The 23,795-nt window shown below is 38.6% G+C and overlaps 2 protein-coding genes across 4 annotated transcripts in view; both read right to left on the reverse strand.

The window, feature by feature from the left end:
* Window positions 1-1,650: 1,650 nt before the first annotated feature.
* On the reverse strand, window positions 1,651-9,257 carry RAE1 (ribonucleic acid export 1). Of its 2 annotated transcripts, none has more exons than XM_041720201.2 (12): window positions 9,124-9,257; window positions 8,592-8,688; window positions 8,355-8,459; window positions 7,684-7,776; window positions 7,186-7,272; window positions 6,670-6,756; window positions 6,358-6,429; window positions 5,753-5,860; window positions 5,339-5,445; window positions 5,160-5,235; window positions 4,438-4,632; window positions 1,651-2,975 (listed from the first exon to the last, which is right to left on the reverse strand). In XM_041720201.2, the coding sequence occupies exons 1-12, from the start codon at window positions 9,204-9,206 to the stop codon at window positions 2,889-2,891; spliced, it is 1,197 nt and encodes a 398-aa protein (XP_041576135.1). In that variant the 5' UTR covers window positions 9,207-9,257; the 3' UTR covers window positions 1,651-2,888. The 2 variants fall into 2 exon arrangements, with proteins under 2 accessions (XP_041576135.1, XP_041576137.1); XM_041720203.2 differs by lacking the exon at window positions 9,124-9,257 and adding an exon at window positions 8,948-8,966.
* A 437-nt stretch (window positions 9,258-9,694) lies between these two features.
* The window catches only part of SPO11 (SPO11 initiator of meiotic double strand breaks), a 103,990-nt gene continuing 89,889 nt past the window's right edge, over window positions 9,695-23,795 (reverse strand). Inside the window, exons 2-14 of one of the 2 annotated variants that reach the window (XM_072916993.1) lie at window positions 21,167-21,311; window positions 19,024-19,137; window positions 16,551-16,639; window positions 15,883-15,949; window positions 15,568-15,676; window positions 14,882-14,968; window positions 13,551-13,587; window positions 13,218-13,327; window positions 12,269-12,368; window positions 11,735-11,772; window positions 10,990-11,066; window positions 10,685-10,796; window positions 9,695-10,449 (exon numbers count right to left, since the gene is read on the reverse strand). In XM_072916993.1, the coding sequence (XP_072773094.1) occupies window positions 10,330-10,449; window positions 10,685-10,796; window positions 10,990-11,066; window positions 11,735-11,772; window positions 12,269-12,368; window positions 13,218-13,327; window positions 13,551-13,587; window positions 14,882-14,968; window positions 15,568-15,676; window positions 15,883-15,949; window positions 16,551-16,639; window positions 19,024-19,137; window positions 21,167-21,264 (1,158 nt within the window). In that variant the 5' untranslated portion in view covers window positions 21,265-21,311 and the 3' untranslated portion in view covers window positions 9,695-10,329. The remainder of the gene's footprint in view (window positions 10,450-10,684; window positions 10,797-10,989; window positions 11,067-11,734; window positions 11,773-12,268; window positions 12,369-13,217; window positions 13,328-13,550; window positions 13,588-14,881; window positions 14,969-15,567; window positions 15,677-15,882; window positions 15,950-16,550; window positions 16,640-19,023; window positions 19,138-21,166; window positions 21,312-23,795) is intronic. The other variant, XM_072916994.1, reaches the window with a different exon arrangement.

A 23,795-nucleotide genomic window follows, 5' to 3' on the forward strand; every position in this document is an offset into this window, starting at 1 on the left:
GCAAACATGTCTTATGTCATCTGTGAAAGGCTTTAGCAGACAAACTTTGCCAATTATTTAGTTTTCTGAAATACATTTTATTAAACCAATGTGCAAACCCACTGACACGTGAGAGCAGCAGCAGGGAACTCATCTGAAAATGTAAAATGTTCCCATTTTGTGGGGTTTAACTGGGCCTTGTGCCCAAAATTATTTGCCTGCAATAAAACACATTGACAGCAAACTTTCAGAAAACTAGTGTTATTTTATAAATCAAGCATTCCTACCGTTAGCTTTGGGTACATGTTAGAATCTTGCATTCTTCACTCAGTTTTTTTGGACAGGTAACTGCCATAGAATAGCAAGTTAATACATTTCCAGAAATGCACTAACACTTTAAAGGGTGTGAATAAACTCTCATTTTTGATACTTGAAGGGATACAGCTGCGTGTACTTTACAACAGAACCTCATAGTAGTTCCAGGGAAGAGCAAATTGCCAATGTGTTCTGTTAACTTGGGTAATGGAAAACAATTCAGTTCAAAGCCTGACTCTCCTCCCAGCTGAACACATCTAATGTGCACAGCAACATAATGGAAACTATGTCCTTCTAAAATTAGTCTGAACAAGTAGCAAGTGACGATTAAATAATTCTGAAGCCTCACTGACAAAGAAATTCAGCCCAGCAGAGTAAGTACTCAACATATTAACACATAATGAGTTCTGAAACAGACTCACCAGTGCCGGCCTCAGTGGCTGCTGAAGCAGGTGCAGCTGCACTGGATCCCAGAGAAATGTACCTGCTGAACTCATCTGTTTTCTCTCACTCATTCACATTGTTAGGTATTTAAGCAAAAGGAGATTTTTTAAAAGCAGGAAACAATAACACATTCCATTCTTCCCTCTTTACTCCAGTGGGAGATCTGCACACTTCAGTGATCACTTACAGCTGATCTTGAGCCTCCAGTTGCTTGGTGGCGTTCAGTTGACTGAGAAGTCTGGAAAAATGTGCTAACAACCAAAGATTGCTGCATAACAATCACAACCTTGGGCAAAAAATCAACAGAAACCAAAGAAATGTTTGAGCAAATGATCAGCTACTGATTTAAGTGCTGGGAACTCTTTCCTACCTTAAAGACAACAAATTGTGCATGAATGTGAAATCTAAAACTATGTAAAACATAGAGATAGCAGGAAAAAATCCAAATTATCTTGAGAAATAAAACAGAGAAAGATAATCCCTTAACAAAGCAGAGCTCGGTTTAAAGGGTTTTCCTCTAACCAAACAAGAAATACCCATCTAGCAAAAACTGATGAACACAGGGAGGAGTCTGGAGTGAAAAGACAGCGGGCTGGAGGGAGTCTGAAGTCTGTGATTCATTTGTACTCACCATGTCAGGTGTTTGGCTGCTGAAATAGCAATGATCTGGATTCATCTCAAAACAAAAGGCCCTTCACACCAATTCTCCCAATTCTTTGAGGCAAACCCACAGGAATCATTCGTAGTGGAACAGAAGTTGGAAAATGCACTGGATTCTCAGCTTAAGCAGCTGGAGAAAAGGGAGCTGACTTTTCAGCAAATGTCCCTGAATTACAGTGAAAGGCCAAAAAGCTGCTTTGAAATATGAAACACATTGCCTTGCCCACATTATTATAACAGAACTTCTGAATATAAAAAAGCATTTAGTAAAAATTTTATTTGAAACTCAGCATGAATCCGTAACCACCAGCATTAAACCATAACAGTTTTACAGAGAATTTGTACAATATGCCTTGTAATTCTATACATGCTCCCCCCAGCCCCTTTTTATTCAGTCATTATCAAACAAACAATAGTTAGACAGGAATAATAAGCATTCACTTCCAAAAAGAAAACTTTGGCATGTATACAAATAGCTAGTTAAAAGTAAACAGTGGTAGATTCAAGTCAAGAAGAGACCCACTCATTTTGTTTCACAGCATTTTTGATCAGGATGAAGCTTCCCAGCACTACTTTCTAGTTAATACAAAAATGAGTATTTTTTCAGTCCTAAACACCCTCTTACAGGACAAAACCATGTTAAAATGCTCAACTTACAACTCTAAAAGGTGTCAGCTTCAAGGAAGCTTAGGTCAAAGGGATTTTGCACACATTGGTTTGGTCATCAATAAAACCTTTAAAGGTTTGCTCATGTTCCTGAACTCTGAGCTATTTCACCACTTGGCACCACTGCAACTTCTGAGCAAACTGCTTTTCCTAGTTCAAAGGAGAAGTCATGTCCACTGCAGGAGTATCAGAAAAATCTAAAATCTGCACTGGGCCCATTTTCTGTCTTGAGTTTCTGTCACTGCTCTTGGCCCCCTACATACCTCCCTAGTCATCTAAAAAGGAGGGAAACTATTTTCAAAGCATTTCTTCCTGGCATACAGCAGACAATGCTTCCATTTCAAAAACCAGAAAGCAATGAAAGAACCCCTGAATTATTAATAAGAAAAAAACCAAGCCTCCTTTGAGAAGAATTACTGGTGATTCTCCAAGTACTTACAAAAAATACAGTATTTATACAGCTTCTCCAGAACTATAGTAATTAACATATTTTAATGTAGTACTAACAAAATAAATCCAGAGATACAACAAATGGTTGCACTTCAAAGTAGGAATATCCACCCCAGATGTTGATTTTGCTGCAATTTCATTATTGCTGTGGAACAGAGAATGGTTAAGTCATGTCAACATGAGCCTCTCTTTCTTATACATGTCAGAGTATTTAATTTGGAAAATGTTCTCCAGCAAGCCAGAATACATTTACTGTAATTTTTACAGTTCCTGCTAAATGTTTGTGATCCAAAGTTGACTGAACCATGGTACCAGAGGGCACAAATGGCAGAAGAGCAGAGGCAGAACAAGTAGAGGAGTTCAAGTCAGACTCACTACTTCTTATTCCTGGGCTTCAGCTCTTCTGCTGCATTTCGCAGAAAAATGTAGTTTTTCTTCTGTGGATTATAGAATTCATGACCCTAAAGACAAAAATAATTTACATTTACTCTCTTCAAAGAAAAACTATAAGCACTACCTAAAATGTAAGAACATGAATATTCCATTAGTTTAGTTTAGATTTAATCTTAAAACCTTTAAGATCAGATATTGGACCACAATGGTGGATTAGGAACAGCTTATTTGAACAACCAATTATAAGAACTGTACATATAAAGTGAAATTTAAGAGACTTTTATCCATTCTAAAAATATAAAATATATTAAAGAAATAACCACATACCTCTAAGTTCTACTTTACAGATGCAGCCTAAGAACTCAGTATGATTTCTTTCAAATGTCATTCGAGGCAGAGAAAAAACTAAACCTTTAATGGCCACCCAGCTTCACTTGATATTTTCTATCTTTTAAATGACATAAGGTCACATTTTTCAAAGTGAAGCCCAAGTTCTACAGGCAACTGCAGAGTTTTCTGTCCCACAGCTGCAGATGCAAATGTCTTGTTCTGCATATCATTTTCATACACATTACCAAATTAATACCCAAGTATCCAAATCAGGGAGAGTAAACACTAATAAAGCTACTGAAGTCCAACACACAACTTGGAAATTACCAACGCTGTGGACAAGAAATGGCTCTGGGAAGGAAGCTTAGTACTTAGCACCAACTGATTTTACTAATTAATAAGGTTTGCAGATCTGAAAGGTACCACAGCAGCAGAACTGAAGAACTCATCTGCCTTGACACCAAAAAATATTTTAATGTGGGCAGAGGGCTAAATACAATGCAGTGAATTAAAATTTAGCTCTCTGTGGCATGCAATTGAGTTAATCTGTGTGATTTCTGCATTCATTTCACTCATAACCAGAAGGAACATTATCCTCCAAGCACCATGAAAATTAGTTACATTCCAAGCTTGCTGCTCTCCCTCCTTAAACTATTAGGGAGTATTGATTTTCCACAGATCATGGTTTGCTGTGGTTCTGCTGCATCTGTATTAAGTGTGGAAGAGACATACATAAATGAGCACCATCAAAATCCTTACTAAGTGGCAGTGAAAATTTAATAGACAGCATTCAAACAGTGAGATAAGTGTTTATAATCACAGTCACAGCTTTTCTGCCTGCACAGAGATGTGCATTTCACAAGCTCTGTGGGAAGCTGTCAGGGTGCCACACTGCCCTGTGACACTGCCCACGGCACAATGTGTGTGAGCAACCATAGCAACCTCTGAATCAGGGAATTTACAGTTTGCTCATCCACATTTGTAAACCAGCATCATTCAGCAAGCTTGTCCAGCTGGAGCTGAACCACCACAAATTCAAAGCTTCGCTGTTAAACTTCATCAGGTGGCCAAAATAGCCATTTGAAGTTCTCTTAGAAATCAGAAAGATTCATCTACTACTTGTAAAAAACAGCAGAAACCTCTCAAGAAGAGTCTTAGTTGTCAACTGGAAGTATGAACACGAGTCTAAAGCCTTCTTACCTTTGACCAATCGTAACTGGAAGCATAAGCAAATATATTGCCATTGTGGTTGAAACAACAAGCAGATATTGGCTGGTCCAGCTGCTCTGAGGTTTTTAGCTTTGTCCGTGCATCTTTATCCCAGAAGCTGAACCTCCCATCAGACCCTACTGTGGCCAGAGTACCATGGACAGGGTGGAATGCAATCCCATTAACCTGCAGAGCCAACAGAACACCATGTACAGCACCACACTTAGCAACAGGTAATGGCAACACTCAACATGGGGTGTGCTGAAGTCTGTGAGAGTAAATACATTACATTTCAACTAGATACAGCTCTTTATTCTTTAATTTTTTTTTGGAGAAAACCCAAAAACACCCAAAGAAAATCCACCAAAGCAACAAGAAAAACACCATCTTTTTGGCTTAGTACCTAATAATTCAATGCATAATGCCATTACAGAACTATTGTTTCAATATCTACAAAATCAACAAGTGTCAACTCCACTTGTTGACAAGCAGATTCAATGAAAGTCTGATCTAATACTGGTTTTATGGGAGTATAAAAAAATTTTAATATATAAATAACAATTTTTAAAATATTTTTTTTCTTAAAGAATGACTATGACAAGTCTTTAAATGTGTGTAAGACAGCTTTAGACAGATAAAAGGTGAAGGAGAACAATTCAGAGCCAATTTTACATGAGTGTGCAGTGTATACATGATATATGTTGGATACTCACAGCATAGATGTCCTGAGGTGCTGATGTGTTTGTTCCATTGGAGCGATGGCATTTAAAAGTGAAATTATCTTTTGCACTGGAAAAAAAATTTAAAAGTTTAAAAAAATTTTAAAAAAAGCTTTTTATTTCCATCACTGTGAACTAAGCAATAGAGAGAGGATGTTTTATTGAATACTTACGGGTTTGGGGGGTTGATATAATGAATAGCTACTCTGCCTTCAATGCTCCCAAGGGCAAAGCCAGTTGGTTTGTTCACTTTGTCTTTGAAAATAGCAACACAGCGATGCTGAATTTGAGAAAGATACAAAGGAGTTTTACACAGAGACATCTTTTCCACAGGGACACAAAACTTCAAAGTCATCAATGCAAGGTAAAGCAAAACCACTAGCAAGGTCAAGAGATAGCTCAAATTCTGTTGAGAATTTGGGCAACAGTATTTAAATTTCTAAATCCTTGTGAAGATCAGCAACAGATCACTGGCAAACCAGGTCACTGCCATGCTAAAGTAACTTGGCTTTGAAACACTGCATGTTTTTACAAAACAGGTCAAGCCCACAGTGTCAACGATCTGTATAAATACAAATATTATTTACCTGGTGTTTCAGGGGAGATTCTATTCTTCTAAATTCAGAAGGTTGGTTCTCTAGCTGATAAACTATCAAACCCCTTTCTGCAGTGGCCACAGCTGCCATAGGATGAACCTGGATAAGGTTGTGAAACAGGTTGGAAGAGAGACACTTGTGTTAATTGCATGGCAGAACACCCTGAAGAACTTAAAGGAATGAGAGGGAGGGAAATAGGAAGCAGATAAAGAAAAAAGTTCATTTATTCACATATTTTCAAACACAACCAGTTTTTCCCTGCCACTGAGAAATTAAACACACAAAAAATCTTCTAATTATGAGCTGATTCTTCCAGTGTGAAGTGCAATGGTGGTTTACAAACTTGTCCAGAACTAAGGGTAGGTCAATTCTCAGGCTGATTTTTGTGATGTTAAAAGGACATCAAGTGTATTCTGTATGAAAAAAATCCCTATTTTCCACGGCCTGATCAAGAAGATCAGATTATGTTCTAGTACTAAAATCACACAGACATCAAACACTAACAGCATTCAAATCCTGTCCTACAGAAGCCCCCAAAACTTCTTCCCACTCCCAGTTATCCAGCTGGCACCAGTTTGCCACAAATCCTGACTTACCACATCTGCACAGTAACATCTTTCAGGGAGCTGCAGTGTCATCATAGGTGTTGGTGAACGGGTATCCCAGAACTGATGGGGACAGAGAACAAACAAACTTACACCTGGAGCTCAGGGTACACCTCAAATTACTACAGGACACAGAATAGAACTGTTTCATTCTTGTTACAGTCAGAATAGTGCTACTCTCTGTTAAGTGAGACTATTCCATTAATTATTAGAATTTAATAAAATATTTTCACGTCACGTAAGTATTTTTATACACAAATTACTAGCACAATTTGTGTCCAATTTTTCAGGTAAAAATCGTACCTTCAAAGTTTTATCCCAGCTTCCTGTCATCACACAGCTGTAATTTGGTGCTTTAATCCAATGGATGGTCTTCACAGGAGCATCATGCTGAAGAAAGGACAAATACACACATGCAAGAAGCAATCATTAATGAGAACAACTCTTCTTAAATTACAACTGGTAACTAATTTTAGTCACCATAATTATATAGTCTACAAACAGACATTAACTTCTAATTTGAGAATGTAAATTGTAATTCTGTTATTGTTGCAGTCAAAAGCTGGTATTTGTGAATTGAATGACTTCTTAAAAATATTTTTCCCCTCTAATGCAACAGGGTGACTTAGTGAGATCACTGCAGCAGTGGAAAGAGCTCCCTTAAGTAAAACAGAGGAAACAGATGCACAGGGGTTTTAAATCACTTTGATCACCTGTTCAGGGCACTTTGCTATCACAAAAGTATAAAAATTAGAAAGGTAGTTTTTAATAAAAACAGAAAAGAAAATAAAAACATTTAGCACTTTGGGCTTTACTTACTTGTGCAATCTGAATTGCTTGATTACTGTTGAGATCCCACATTTTGGCAGTTTTATCACAGGAAGCAGTAAATACTTTACTCCCATCCTAAAAAATAAAAATAAAATAAAATAAGAGAGTAGTGGGCTCTAAGGGAAAAGTGGCAAGTGTTTCTCTCCTAGAAACAGTGTAACATCAATGTAACATGTACAGGGATTGCAAGACAAAGAAGAAACATCAATTCAAATTTATTTATTACTATGTCACAAAAGAACAAATGGGGCTAGTTTTACCTAGCTTTTAACACACTCCTAACTTTTAAACTCACTTTTAGCCTTCTTATATCCATGCCAGCCCATCTCACTAGGACACACTCAGCACACATCTACAGTAATTTCAGTCTGTGCAATAACCATGGGTAGCAGCTTCATATGGCACTCATCTGCCTGCAAACCACACACCACTTTATTTGGACTTCTGGTAAAAAAAATGTGCATTTGTTTTTAAATAACAACATACATCACTCCAGCAGGCATCTAGTACAGGCCCTGTGTGCATCTGCTGAGCCTTTGGAATTGTCTGTCCGTTATCCTGAACTTCCCAGCAGCGAACCTGTAACAGGAGAAACAAATGCAGACAAACCATATTAACAGAGCTTGAAAAGACTTGTCTTGAAGACTCCAGCCCTAGTTTGTACAACAAGAAGTATGGTTATAAAGGCCAAAGTCTGGGATTTTTCAGAACCAGTGAAACCTTTTTTTTTTTTTTTTTTTTTTTTTTTGCTTCTGTTCCATTCACCTGTAGAGCAAAAACTCAACCCCACAAACTCAATTCCACCTCAGGAGTGCCTTGCAAACTTGTAACCCCTCACATTGTTCTGGAGACCCCTGAACCCTTAGCTGGGCAGAACACAACAGTTAGAAAACATGCCCACATTTGTCTTCCCTCCCTGCCTGAGCCAGCTAGGATCTCATCCTTCAAACAAACAAAAAAAAACTGTTATGATAACTTAATATTTTTGGGTTTGTGATGATTTATCAATCATATTAAACTTAATGCCTTGGTACCAGACATAAATTTTTCAGTTCTTCAACAAGTTAGGTTTTCAGGTGCCCTACACAAGCTTTTAGGATCCCATTTTGCAGTTAAGGAACTTTATTTAATCTGCGTGTCTAAGTGAGAATACTTACATCATTTGCCCATGATCCTGCAATGAGGAAATTACCCGGCAGCGTTGGTGGACTAAATGCTAAACAAGATATGCTGTCATCAGGTGGAGATGTTACTTCAATATCCTAGGAAGGACAGGAGACAGAGCAACTTTTGAAAACTGTAAACCGAGCTCTTACTATTTCTACAGAACGAGTTGGTGAGTCCTGCTGTGCCAAATTAACAGGCACAGCAGCACAGGGGGCTGCCACACGTACCTTCATCGGGTTGTGGTTATCCGCTGTGGTGCTGCCGAACATGCTGGTACCGCCGGTACCGAACCCCGACGTTGATCCGAACAGACTCATCCTTGCGCTGCGAACGAGTGAGAGGTTGAGCCCCGCAAGGCCCTCCAGCGTGCTCGGGGCGTCTGAGCAGCACCAGAGCCACCAGAGCAGCACGGCCCCGGGAGGCACCCAGGGATATACAAATATAATCAACCCAATATACCAAACCCAATACAGTAAAATAAAATAAATAAATAAATAAATAACACTTCTCGTTGCTGTTGGACCCCCACAGCTCCCGAGCCGCGCCCTGGCAGCGCCAACCCCGCCGTGCCCCTCGCTGGCACCTCAGGGAGCCCAAACCGAGCCCGGCTGGGAGCGCTGCTCCTCTGGGGCACACCCCGGCCGGGGCTCTCCGCCACCCCCGAGGCCGCCGCTCGGCGGGGCTCCCTCTGCCCGGCCGGCGGCCCCCGGGACGGTCCCGGAGCCGCCCCCAGGCCCCGCCGCGGGCCCCCTCACGCACCGCTGCGGGCCCGGGCCCGCTCCGGCCCCGGAGCTGCTGCGCGGCCGGCGGCGAGCGCGGGACGGGCCGCGCCTCCTGCGCATGCGCAGCGGGGCGGGGCCGCGGCTGCGCTGAGCGCGGGCGGGGCGGGGCCAGAGGCGGGTTCGGCGTTTTGGGGATTTTGGGAATTTTGGGGATTTTGGGGGTGTCCCCGAGCCGCAGTGACCTGACCCTCCTGAGGTACAGCAGCTGCTGCACGAGCCCTGGGTTCCCTGGGATTACAGTGCCTGTTGTGACTCTGCCCCTCTACTGTAAATAAAAAGGATGTTTCATTCAAGTTTGGTACTGTTGGAACAGCTGGAAAAAAACCCAACTAAATAAATCTACCGAAAATAAAAATGTAAGATCTACTGAAAATAAAAATGTAAGATCCATGCTGATGGCTGTGGAGTTCAATTTTGGAGGCATTTTCTATGCAGTCTGACTCCCTCCCATAAAAATTAATGTATCCATGTACATTAAAGTACACATGTACTTTAATCACCACAGTTTTCCGCTTGTCTTTACTGTTTTATAATAAAACGAACAAGGGTTTCTGTTACGATGCGCATTATTAACAGGATTATTTATTAAATTCTTAATCAGTAACATCCACTTTCTTATTTGTTCACTGAAGGCAAATAATAGTTTGATTGCTGGAAGATTTATAGCTGCTTGAGATACGCAGTAATCAGGAATTATTTCTGGCTTTTAGGTCCAAATTTACAGTGAACACAAAACACCACAATGCTGTGCCTAAAATAATTTCCAAAAAGTGGCACATATAATAAATTCTTAAGCAAGTCTTTCACTCCCTTCAAATACAAAAACCTTGATACAGCATCATGCAGTGCTTTAACACAGAAGGCAAAACAATTCTTGGATATGTTTTTGAACTTCACGTTTTTCTGGCCAGAAAGAACATATATCATTATCTTTTCTATGTATGCTATTCCATATAGCACTGTTTCACAGCAGAAACCACAGAATGCAGTAGCAGTAATCTGCAAAAATCATAATTACTCTTATAGTTTGAACAAAGAAAAAGAGAAGATTATACTCTAGGTACAGAGATAAAGAAATTGAACAATAAACTGACAGATACTCCTTTGTCTCTGCACTTCTTTTTCTTAAGTGCAGTCAAATTAAATCAATATATAGAAAAACATTTCATTTGCAGAGCAGCATTCATAACCATCCACCAAACTGCAGTTTGTTTGGTAAATAGACTCTGGACAGGTAATCTGATGAGACAGAAGTTAAAACTTGAATTTCAGCCTTCAGTTTAGATGCTGCCATAATTTCCAGCTAAAAGAGGGGAAAAAAAAAAAAGAGGAAAAATTAATGTGTAGGAAGTTAAGTAAGAAAATTCCATCCACTCCTCGTATGTGCATGTAGAGCTGTAAAGTGGTTCAGAGAGACATTCCAAGCTCAATCTTGCCTTCTTTTAGGGCTACAAAACCTGGCTGGTTCTGCTATCCTAAGAGCTTGTCAGATACTCCTGTGGGGAGTAAGAAATAGAAAACAGTAGGTTTATACAGACCTCTTTTTTCCACAGTGGCTGGCAAGCAATGTAAGGTCTCTTTTGAATACTTGCTAACTTATTTTCATCTTGCTTTGTAAATGGAATCAAGGCATCTTTGCGTATGTTTAATCTGTAAAGAAAATATAATTCTTACATTTTCTCACACACTTAAAAATATATTTGTCCATCTTTTTTCCTTATATTAAGCCAAAATAATGCAAGAAAAGAGTAATGGATTTTAATAGATTTTTGTGCAGTAAGTCAGACTGCATTTCCTGTCTGTGAAGCAGAAGTATCCTGTTTCTTCTGAGGAAATAACTCACCTCTCGAGATCAGATGGAAGGAGACCAAGCCACTTGACAGAGGGAACAGTGAGATGATGGGCCTCAAAGGACATTGACTAAAATAAGAAAGGTCAGCTGTAACATTCAGTGATCTGTAGTTTAACTTGGGGTGTTCTTTTTCCATTTCTCTACTGAACAGTTCACCCACCTGCTCCTGCCCTCTGCCTTCACCTCTATCTGCCCACCTTCCATATGTGTTCCCATACCTTGTCTGTAGCCATGTAACATGATAATATTTCCTTGTTCCTCTTGTTCCTCTTTACTTCTTCCATAATGTTGAACACTAACACAAGTATCCCTAAAAAAATTCTCAGCCCAGAATAAAATCTTTACCAACATAACATTATTTTGTGGAGAATCACCCATCTCACATTTAGGTTCTCCTCCTCCCAAGGTCCCTCCAGCCTTTGTTCCTCTTCTAAGGCAGAAACAAATCCAAATGGTGAACCCTTTTCTATTTGGACTGTCTGAAAACTGCCTGTGCAGCAGAGAAAAACTGTGAAATATGGTTAAATTAAACACCTGGCATTACTATCCAGTTTCTTTTTGTTGCAAGAAGAAGCTGTTTCTGCAGACACAAAAGGCCTAAAAATCACCTCTTTGTGTTGAAACAAAAATGGTAAAAGACAGCACACATTCTGACAAAAGCTGCAGCATTTCGTGCATTCCAGCTTCAAGGTTGGGCTACAAAACTTTGTATTTGAAGGGGAAAAAATATACTCACCGCAGATCCATATTTGTAGACGCACATTATTTCTACACCTGGGTTGCAGAATAGCAAAAGTCAAGTGTCTGTCTGCACAATGGGCATGCTTAAGGAGACTGTTTAAAAAATCAGTTTCATGGCACAGCAGTTATGGCTTTATGATTAATGAGGTTCTGATGGCTTGCATATATTTTTAGATTATGTCAAAACAATCAGAATCTCAGCATGTCACCTTCATGTAGTTAAATGTTTTACACTGTGTGCAGTGAATTCAAAGCCAAGGATAATCAGCTCTTTTACACATTGTCCAACATCTCTTATTAAAAGTGTCTTTCTTTATCCTGTGTTATTCATATCTCTTAATACTATTTCTTTGTGCAGCTGCTTCTCACTTTGCAGTATCTCCCCAATTTCAGATGGGATCAATGTAGATGGATCACTTTCTGATTGTGTTGGATTTCTGAGCTCTCAGAATCTTTCCATAAGAGTGAGAAAAGACATTCTAAACAAATTTTGCTTTCATTTTATGCCTTTGAGCCTCTACAGATTTACCATGTGGATCTGCATCCATAAGGGTGAAAACAGGAATTTGAAAAGAATCCCACAGCTTCCTGACCAAAAGTCGTGTATTAAGATCTGGTACGCCTCTTCCCTAAAGAAATAAAAGAAAAGCAGATGGTTTTATATTAACTGAAACAACATCTGGCTACATATATGTTTACATTTGCTATTTAAAAGCAAGCAAACAAACAAAATGCTGGCAGAAGCATTTCTCCAGCAGCTGTTTTGCAGGGAAAGTCCTACGCTCCTATTTTGGCTTTGTGCAGAGGGAGGGCCAGGCTGGGAGCAGCTGGGCAGGTGTTCTGGATTATGGGCACTGCAGGAGCATCAGACATTCCTCTGTTCAAGGAGTTAATTTGTAAGGTCTGGGAGTTGATACATCGATGTAGCCTGGTGTAAGAAGGCCACTTTTTTATCTTAAACTAATATTTATGGCACTAATGGAACAATATAAAACAAGTTCTTGCTATGACTGACTGAAGCTGGACTATTTGTGGCATAGCATAGTAGAAGTGCTTATCTGTCTTAGGAATGGCAAAATATTTTTTCCTCATTGTACACATATTTCATTTACACATTCCTGTTAATTCCCCCAGCTCCACAGCTCTTTCAGTACTGTCCAAAATCAACCAATTGTTTCATTTAGGTTTGCAAAACCTCAGGTCCTGAAGGACAAAAGGTCATTGAACAGCTGAGCCTTTCTGAGACTGAGCAGCAACTTTGCAGCAGCACAGGAAGCTGATAAGCTACCAAGCTCTAAGGAGATGTTTGGAGGAAATAAGTACAGTTCTATGAGGATAATTAAATTTTAAAAATTATTGTTAAATATGTTTCCTATTAATTTTATTATGGCCTTTTGCCCAAGTTTGAGCAGCTCTGCAATGTTAAAGTATTCCTTTAATTAGGTGTAGCTGGAGGATATGAAATACAAGGTACATACCGTGATCATGATACATGGGGACACTTTATTGAAGAAGTTGTCATCCAGGAGTCTCTGGAAAGTTGCATCTTTTTCTACAATTAATATAAATTTGGCATGCGAGGTTAAATCTTTTGTGTTAAGGCCAGCTGTGTGTAAAACGATCCATCACACCAATCAATTAAAACTAACTGCTCTCAAATACCTGTTCTGGAGCCAAGAGCAGTGATCATGACTCAATTTCAGAGCCAACAAGGAAAGCAAAAATTACCAGAACATTGTTTAACTTGGAATATTTCTTGTTTTTACTTTCTTTTTTTCCATCTATGATTAGAGTTCTTGCTCAAAGGATACTTTTAATTCCTTGAACATTAGATGGCACAGTGACTGCCTAAAACAACAAAAATGAGATTAATAATTTTAAATAGAGAAAATGATATATTTTAAAATAACAACATTAGGTAATGAAGGACACAATTTCATCCTGCAACCACCATCCTCCTCTATATGCAAGATCAGTTCTGACATTTTCACCTCTTTACAAGTGCATTCATATGCACTATTGTGTAGTGGTCTAGGAGTCCCCCTGTCATAACAAGATGCTTTTCAAAAGTATTCGTGCCACTATTGCAGAAAATTGTTCATCCTATAGGCATGATGGAGATAATACCCTGATTAATGTTTTATCTGTCTTAGCCAGAAAAAAGTCTGCTTGGTGTGAAGATTGCAAATTTAATACAGACTTAAAACATTTAAACATTCTTTTTGTAAGACCATTAAATTCACTATTTTACTGGCCTCTAACCTGATTTTATGAGTATTTTGGAGCAACAACCTGAAGACATGGTGGTGCTTGCTTTACATCTTCAGTTAGAATTGGCTGAATCTGGCAAGCATATGGATGAGAAAACAGGAACTGGGGGAAGAACTTGGTCAAAGAGAATGTATATGTGGAAGTGTGTGGTCTGTTTTAACTCCTAACTGTAAATCACCCCAATGCCAGGGTGGAACAACTCAGCAAATAAAAATGTGGAGAGCAGTAACAGGGGACTTAATGCTTACAAACAAAGCGTAATGGGTAGCTAAGGTTACCCTTCCATTTTGAAATGACCAACTGAGGTTTACAATGAACACATTTTTCAGAAAATTGTGACAGTAGTCAGCAAGTCTGAGTTGGTTTTTTTTTTTTCTGCTTTCATTCCCTGCACTGCTGTAGAAAATATTTCAGGACTAGGCCAGTTGAATTGCCTCCCCTTAAACCAAGTTTTTTCTTGTTTTCTCTCTCTGCCAGAATTCAATCTGTTGTGACAGAAATGCTCTGTGTTCAGAGTGTCCAGGATTTTTTGCTTCAGGAACACTCATTTTGAAAGAATACTGTAATATAAAACCTAAGATATGTAATATATACACCTTCTTCTGCAAGGATCCCATGGCAGAAGGTAGTGCTGAAAATCATATCCAAAGATTTATTCCTGATGGCTCTAGCACAGAATTTTAATACAGAGTCTAAGCTCCAGAATTACCATTCACTTAAGCAATATTTTCATCTGTTTTATTCACTCAGGTTGTAATTCCTCAATTTGTCACAAGCAGAGGTTTTTGTAATGAATGTACACTGTAACCTGACCTACAAGGAATGCAGGTTATCTATGCTATGGATTGTGTTTGTGGTATATAATACATACTGTTGCACTGCAGGTACAATTCACTTTTGTACCATCTTCCTCAGTGTAACTTAAATTACCAGCAACAAAGCCTTTAGTTGTAGACAGCTGGAAAAAATAAAAGTTGTACAGAGTAAATGGAAAGTTACTATATTGCACAAACAAATCAAGAAATCTCTGAGAAGAATTCCCACTGGTACTAAGCAGTGGTTCACTGCCATCAGCCTTTTAAACACTAAGCAATGTTTTGTCCTCATGGACATACAGACTTACAAGAAATAATTTTATGTATGAAGGAACCCTTGCAAGATATGAGTCAATTTGACAGGTGTTACATTTCTGATGTATTTTAAGTTTTCATTTAACTGCCAAATTATCAATTCATTTGAGTAGAAACTTGTAAACAGGGGTCTTGTACTCTGAAGTTTAAGCACTGCCTTCTCTAGATGATGACAAAAGCTCCTGTGATTTTAGCTAGCAGTTTGTCCCACACCCTTTGGAAAAAGCAAACTCAATGAATTTTCTGTGAAGAAAATAAACTTTTGAATGCTACAATAAACCATAACTACATTTCATTAGCACCAATGAGACTTTTATTTTAACTCTTTATTTTTAGCTGAAAACTTTTTGTGATATTTCCCCTTGCAGTCTAATAGTTTAATAATATTTGGAAATAATGACAAAAATATTGATGAGAAGCCACTTACCACATGAAGACTTCTCCGGGGTATCTTAAGCATGCAAGAAATGTCATTGATTATTTGGTCCACAACACTTTGGCTACCAAACAGTAGAGTATCTGAATAATATATATCTCTATCAAGACAAAATATTGTATTTGTAATTATAATACTGAAACAGCTGCAGGCTCATGAGAATTTGATAAAGAAGATGATTAACCAGATAAACCTAAAGCATTTTATGTACAGGAATCCTGCAGGTTTGTATCCTACAGGTTGATTTTCACAAAAACATACTTAAAACATAGTTTTATTTGAAATTGCAGAAATTGACTCCATTACCTTTTAGTTGCATAAGTGTTGCTCTGCACCATCTTATAGATCATTGATAATATTTTGAGCATCAGAGCTGAAAAAAAATACATTTTACAAAATATTCTATCAATTTTCAGAAATGTGTATACAATAATTTGTCTTTATATAAGACCATATTTGTGTCCCATAAATAAAAGTTTGAAATGTACTGTGAAAATACAGAGGGCTTGTACTATTCAATAAACTCATTAATTTCTAGCATAATGAGAAAAAATATGAGGGGGTTAAGTGAGGGAATGTATGCACTTATGTCCAGGCCAAGAAATGAAATGACTGAGTTAGAAAAAGAAATGAGATTATTGTCTGTATTCCAAGATTCCTTTCCTGGCCAGCTTTTTGAAAAAGGGTGATGTTTTTACATTAAGACTTATTGAATATGCCTTTAGCTGATATCCATTAAGGGAAGGGAGAATCTCTAAAAATATTGTATTAATTTCACTGTCACTCACTATAATTTAATAGAGGAAAAAAGAGAAAAGCTGAAAGGCTGATCATGGTATCAGCTTATATCAGCCACACACTTCCAAATTGTAGTGCATAATATTTTTTTTTTTTTATGTTTTTTAAGAACTTGGGAACTAAGAGGAAAAAAAGAAATACCCAAGAACTCCACTTTGGGCTTTTTTTTAACTTACCAAATCTTCTTGCTGATTGAGGGCAGTCACTTCTTATTTGTTTTGTAGTAGAAGCTGGTATCATCTGTAGACCTACAGAATCTTTAAATCTGACATAATGCAAACAAACACAATAAACTGCAAACTCCCTGAGTACAGGTGAATTGTTCTCTGCAAGTGTACTCAGACTCAGAAACTCCTTTCCTATGATCAAATACAGCAGTCCTATTTTCAGACTCAGCACAGGAACCATCAGCTTGGGTGGGCTTGGGGTAGTCAAAGGAAAAAGGCAGCAAAGAGTTTCTCAGGAAGATGGTTCAAGACTGAATTAAAGTATAAAGTACATAAGTTTCGAGACAGAAATAGAAGTATTTTCTACATGTTTAGAACTGTTAATATATCAGCATCAGTAATTACTTAATCTGAAAACAAAGAAATTAGAAGAAAAAATCTGAGTCATTATTAAAATAAAAATTGTCTGACACAAATGACTTCCTGATTCAGACTGTATGAAAATTTGTTACTATTTCAGAATACAACAATGCTATCTAAATTATGCCCTTCAATTATTATTAGGATAACTTAATTGTATTCTGTTATTAAGTGCTGGAAAAAAAAAAAAAAGAGGGTGTATCCTGCTCTCTAAACAGTTTTTTAACCTAAATTAGCTCCAGTATTTCATGCTTCACCATTTCACATCTGAAGGTGCACATTTCACCAAAAGAATCAGTTATTTTCTTGAGGACACTTCATTATTTTACTTTAATTTAATTCAGTGCCTTATGATCCTGCCTTTAATGCATTCTTTTTCATTTCAGAGTTTCGTAGGTACATTTTTAAAGTGCTGGTGGTTTGATGGCTATAATTTTATCCCAAACCACATCATGTTTCTAAATTCGTTTGTCCGAGGCTTTGCTCCATGCGTCCTTTGGGTGGCAGAGCGCACACGCTGCACAAACCTGCAGGGACAGCCCGATGCAGCATCTGCCTGCCAGCTTTAAAGCAACTTATTGCCTTTGTGTTGCAACATTTTAAAGTTATTTGTGCTTTTCGCTTGCCTGCTCCCAACGTTGTAACCGAAAAGGAGGAAAACTGTAATCAAGACTCCCCGGGATTACTCTCAGGTTAAGCCTGGAGCACTCCCATTCTACCCAGGACTGTGCTTACTCCAGCGGGGTAGTTTTCCATAAGAGATATCTGAGATTACACTTCTCCTCCAGAAATAATGATTTTTTTTTTTTTTATAAGATTGATGACTCTTATTTTTAACATACTGTGATCTTAACTCGTTTTAATTTGAATATTTTCCCCCATATGTGTTCAGATGGTAACTAACAGCTCACATTTGTTTTTTTAGCATGGAATGCTATTTCCCCAAAGACTGCCAAAAATTGCAAAACTTTGTAAGAGTATTTTAATTTTACAGACATCTGAGTGAAACATTCTTGTTAAACTATCAAGACACAAACCATTAAATTCCATGGAACCTACAAGCTTTTCAGTTAACTGATTACCTTCAGGCCCCTCAGGTTTTTTGATTGGCAGAAGTTTATTGTTCTCATTAAATGAGTATTCCACCAGCATGTTATGCCTGGAAAGTTTGCTGTGCTTCCTCAACCTTAAATGTTTGTAACGTGTCCATGTACAAGCACCTCTGCAATCTTATCAATCTGAATATCCTTTAACATGCTGATGCCCAAAGCTCTTACAAGACCAGAGACAGATTTGTGTCTTCCTTTATTCTTTTGCTATTGCATTGTAGAAATCAGCTAATCTCTCAGGTTTAATGATTTTCAATTTAAATTAACTCCTTGGAAAAACACTGTTGCACAAACAACTTCTACAAATCACAGAACGTGCTATAAAGGAGGACAGGTTTCTTTTTCTCTGATCCTGTCTAGATCAGCTGGCAGAAGATCTGAAATTCAGATAACATACTGGAAACTTGGTTTGCTTTATTTTGCTGGTAGTGAACTTAGCACACAGGCAAGACCAGGAAGAGGTGAGATGCACCTTCTCTGAAGAATAGAAGGATAAGTTTATCACTACCATTTTAAGAAATATGATACCATAAGGAAAAGCAGAAGAAAAGAAAGTAGGAAGCACTCAAAGGGTTTGAAGAACAGAATTGCCAGTAATTTCTTCCAGCCTAAACCAGGTTTTTTCAATCTAGCACAGCGTATCATTTCTGGTTCTACTGCTTCCAGAAAAGGATTGTTTGTAGGAGCTCCCTTTCCTTTCCAACCCCTATTACAGTAGTTTTACATTTCCCTTTGTGCTGTGGTCTGCTATTACTTAATACATGATGATGCGTGCTCAGTGTGGTTACTAACGTTACTTTTTATTTGTCCAGTACTTTTAAAAATTATTTCTTGATTCTAATGTTGATAGAATGATTATGTATGATTAATTTTTCTGGAAGTTACATAATCAAATTCATATTCATGGCATTTGTATTAATAGAAGGCAGGACTTCTAAATATTTACTACTTACTCTATGTTCCTCCAGTCTGTTCTGTTAGCCACTGTGAGAACAGGTGCTTTTTTTTGGGCCAGGCTTTGAAGTACACCTTGGATAACATTTTCTATTGCTTCAAGAACCTCAGAACTGAAACAAAGAGAATTGATGACACAGATCTTATATTAAAATCTAGCTCTACTTTAAGTTTTTATCCCCACTCTTACAAAATTCATGTGAGCCAAAACTCCTTACAGCATACTTTAGGTTCAGAAATGTGGAGGAACACTTTCATTTTTTAATTTTGTTTTGCTCAGTTTCCCTAATACCTTTGCCTTTCCATTGCAAATGCATGAATAGAGACACAATTTAAAGTATATTTCTCTTCAATCCTGTATCCATCAAATTTTTCACCAGCTGAACCTCTAGACCAACTGGCTGGTTTGTGACTAATGATTAATGTTTTACTATAAATGAGGTAATATTGGCTTTGGCCATGATTTTGGCAAAGTTGTTTTTAAATGCTATAAATTTAAAAAGTGTTCAAGACTACAAATACTTCCTGTTGTACCATTGCACATTAACCTTTTGATCTGCTGCCCCGAACTAACTGCTAAGGATTTTAATTACATGAAGGCTCAGTCTCAACAGACACACCATGGAAAGAATCAAATCTGTATCTTTCACCAAAAAAGACAAAGTAGCTTTGCAGCAGATCCCTTACAATAAAATTCCAGGCTGGTTTGGTGTTATGACAGATGCTTTTTATTTTCATAAGCAATCTGACTCCAGCATTTCAGCTGTCATTAAAATTACAAGTGTACTCTGCACTATCCTAAGTCTAGGTAGGAATTAAAGAATTCATGGAACTGATTTTAGCTCAAAGTTTTATTACCGAAGTCCAATTTTGTCATTAAGTAATATACAGGGAAAAGATGAGTCAATACCAGTGCATGCCACACAAAATTAATTAGCAAGAATGATTTTTAAAGTTAAACAGAGTCTCCTTAAACAATAATGAGTTGTCATTAAAGCTCCCTTCTATCAGCTGAATATGTTTCTTCCATTTTATAGGTCAGCTTCCACACTCTCTCCACTTTGCTGAAACTAGATTATAATTTTGTAGAGCAATTTTAAGTTCCAGAAGAACAAAAATTAGTGTTGAAGACAATAAAAATCTGTATGGGCATATGGATGAAAGAACAGATGGGTAGGGATTCTAAATCATATCATTACTTTGATGCTCATAAATATTTTACTTATTCATTTTATTCTGTCCACTCTAACTATTTTAATATTCCAGATGTATTTCAGAGTTTGCTGCAGAATTTGTAAATCCAGGTTTGTGTTCCAATCCCAAGTTCCCCTTTTGCTAGCCAACAGAAATTAGGAATGTAATATGTAAAATGCAAAATAGGAGGAAGAGGACAGGAAGTCTCCATGTACCTCCTGCTGATATTCTGTATTATTTTGCAGAGATTATCTGAATTTTAATAAGCAAACACTGGCCAAGTATGCTTACTTAAAATTCACTGTGGTTTAGTTAACAAGGACATCTGAGCAGAGAAAGGGAAGGTGCTGCACAGCTCGCAGGGTTTGCCTGATCATTTCTAATAGATTGCAGCAGAGTGGATATTTGTTTCTATATAGAAGGAGAACAGATCTTCAACATAGATGACACAAAATATTTATATTATAGCACCTTCAGCAAGCTAAGAAGATACACAAAAGAAACAGCTACAAATGAAAATCTGCAGTGTAAGAAACTAACATACTCAGACCTGTGTATCACTGAAGTCATGAGCCAGAGACCAAGAAATCTCTAAATAATAATGTTGATAATATCCTTTTATTTTAATAATACCTTCATGATACTCCCAGACTGTTCTAGCTGCTGAAGCTGATGTACTTTGTGCAGAAAGTGTCTTTAAAAATTGTTGAGGGTTTTTTGTTGGTGTAATTCAGTAAGATCATTTTGTCACAGTGTTCTATATTTCTGTAGCCACAGACTTTTTGGAGAGGTCTGAGGGAATGAAGATGCTGTTCGCAATCCAAGACTCCATTTTGTATTGGATTATGTTTTTGCTTCAGCATGAGCCTGTTTGGTGCAATAGTGTCCTACCTACTTAAGCATTACCACAGAAAGATAGTGGAGGTGCTATTTTTAAAATTTTTTTACCTGGGGATGTGGCTCTCCTGATCAGACAGACTTGTTTCCCTGAAGCTGGTCTTGTTCCCTGCTGCAGTTTCAGTGGAACACAGACCATGCTTCTCCATTAAGGCTGGTGCAGGTCAGTCCAGCTTCTCTGGATAGGGAAGAAGCCCTGTTAAAAAGAGACAAAAAGAGGTTATCACAGAAATTGGAAATGGCTCTTCTGCTTCCTGGATGTAAAACACATGACCTGAGCTCAAACCACAGGATCACAGAGAAAAGGCAGAAATTTGCTGTAGAAACCAAAGTCAAGGTTTTTCCACCACTCCTGACCGACCAGCTGAGGGCTTCTCCCTCCCTTTATAATGAGCAGGAGCTGGCACACCCTATCCTGCCCATCCGAGGGCTTTTTCCACCCACCCTGTCTGACTGAGGGCTTTTCCTGACCAACTTAGAGCTTCTCCCACCCTTCCAGACCAACCAAGGGCTTTTCCTTCTCTTCCCAACCAACCAAGGGATTCTCCTACTCTTTTTAATTAACCAAGGGCTTTTCTTGCCATTCCAGAATGACCAAGGGCCGTTTTTGGCCGTTCTGACCAGCTGAGGCTCTTCCCGCCCTTTCTGACCACCTGAGGCTTTTCCCGCCCTTTCTGACCAGCTGAGGGCTTTTCCTACCCTGACTGACCAAGAGATTTTCCCACTCTTCTTAACCTATGGATGGTTTTTCCCACTCTTCTTAACCTACCAATGACTTTTCCCACCCTTCCTGACCTCCCAAAGCCTTTTCCCTCCTGTCCGGAGTGGCCAAGTGGTGTGGGTGCCTGAGGGCTTTTCCCGCCCTTTTCTGACTGACAGGCGGTGGCGCCGCCCACCCCGCCAGGCCATGGCGGGCGCTGGACGCCGGCCCTCAGGCCCGTCCGTGGGGCCGATGTCTGACCACAAATTCCACAGCACCCCTGTTTCTGGAATAAACCCAACCAGGCTGGCTCGGAAGGGGTCAAACAGCTGATCGGTGCCTTTCTCATCCAGCCATTTCCCTCCTCCCATAATCTCAAATGTCTGTTCCTGGCTGGTGGGAAGCTGAGGGGGGTGGAACTCCAGTGTGGCTCCAGCTGTTGAAAAATCCACATCCTTCCCCAAAGTGGAATTCAACTTTTACTGAAATTGAATTCAACTTCAGTAGTTGAATTCAACTTGAATTCAGCTCCAGTTGTTGAAAAATCCATGTCCTTCCCCAAAGTGGACTTCAACTCCTACTGAAATTGAATTCCACTTTGAATTCAGTAGTTGAATTCAACTTCAAATTGAAGTAGTTGAATTCAAACTCAAATTGAATTCCACATTGAATTCAGTAGTTGAATTCAACTTCAACTCAGCTCCAGCTGTTGAAAAATCCATGTCCTTCCCCAAAGTGGAATTCAACTTCTACTGAAATTGAATTCAACTTCAGTAGTTGAATTCAACTTCAATTCAGCTCCAGCTGTTGAAAAATCCACATCCTTCCCCAAAGTGGAATTCGACTTCTACTGAAGCTGAAACGGTAAAAAGCAGCACTAAATCTTTAATTAAGCTTCAGTAAAAGTCGAATTCCACTTTGGGGAAGGACGTGGATTTTTTTTTCAGTAGAAGTTGAATTAAAGATTTAGTGCTACTTTTTATCGTTTGCCTTCAGCATTCCGAAAGTTTATGACAGTCTTGTGATATGTTGTCAAATCTTTCTCAATACGCTGTTAAAGTCTTGTATTCTGAACAAACAATAAACCCCAATTCTAAGAATCATGAATTACTGTCTTCCAGAAAAGCTGAAATTTAAGAAAAGAATGCTAAATTTTGTAAGGGTTATGGCTGAACTGGGATTGTTGTTATTCATGTGGCATCCCCGGCCAGAGGGCACAATGGGTGACACAGACTGTGAATTTGGGAAGAAACTCCACACATTATGAGTATTTTGGTGCATTTCACCTTTAGACATTTGGCTTTTCCTACAAAAAACCGTCTGTCACTTCAGAATGTTTAAATTCACGGTGATTTCAAAGAGAAAATGCAGCACTCCTGGGAATCCTGCAGAGGAGCAGCCCCAGGTACTCCTTGGCACTCTCTGGTTCTGCAGTGCTTTTGTGTGCAGAGATCAGGGCTCCTGCCCCATCAGCTCCGTGGCAAAAAAACCCCAAATAACACAAACTTTAACTGCTCTTACCTTTGCAGTTATCATATGCCAGGTTGTATTTTCAACACATAACTATGTCATCATAATTGATTCCTCATTAGACGTCTCACTGAGAGTGTTAGAAGTTACTTAGGAGATAAATATCATAAGGCTTGTCCTTTCTAGGGAAAAATTTTCAAAGCTCACTGTTGATAACATCATGTTTAGTGCACAGCAGTCAGCAGTACTGGAAGCTGTGCTCAATCCAGCTCACAGCCAACAGCATTTCAAACATGGTGATGCTTAGACTTGTTAGCAGGTTAGAGGATGTAGTTTTTAAAATGTTGCTCCATTAGCTACTGCCAGTGAACCTTTCTTCTTTGGTACTTGTATGAGTGAGCAATTCTAGTCCTGCTTGGGTAGGTAATTAAAAAATTCATGCATTGATTTATTCAAGGAAAACCTCAGGCTATGATGATATGAGCACAAGGTGCTTCAATTAACAGAGGG

Source organism: Taeniopygia guttata, chromosome 20 (assembly GCF_048771995.1).
Source record: "Taeniopygia guttata chromosome 20, bTaeGut7.mat, whole genome shotgun sequence".
Classification (NCBI taxonomy): Eukaryota; Metazoa; Chordata; class Aves; order Passeriformes; family Estrildidae; genus Taeniopygia; species Taeniopygia guttata.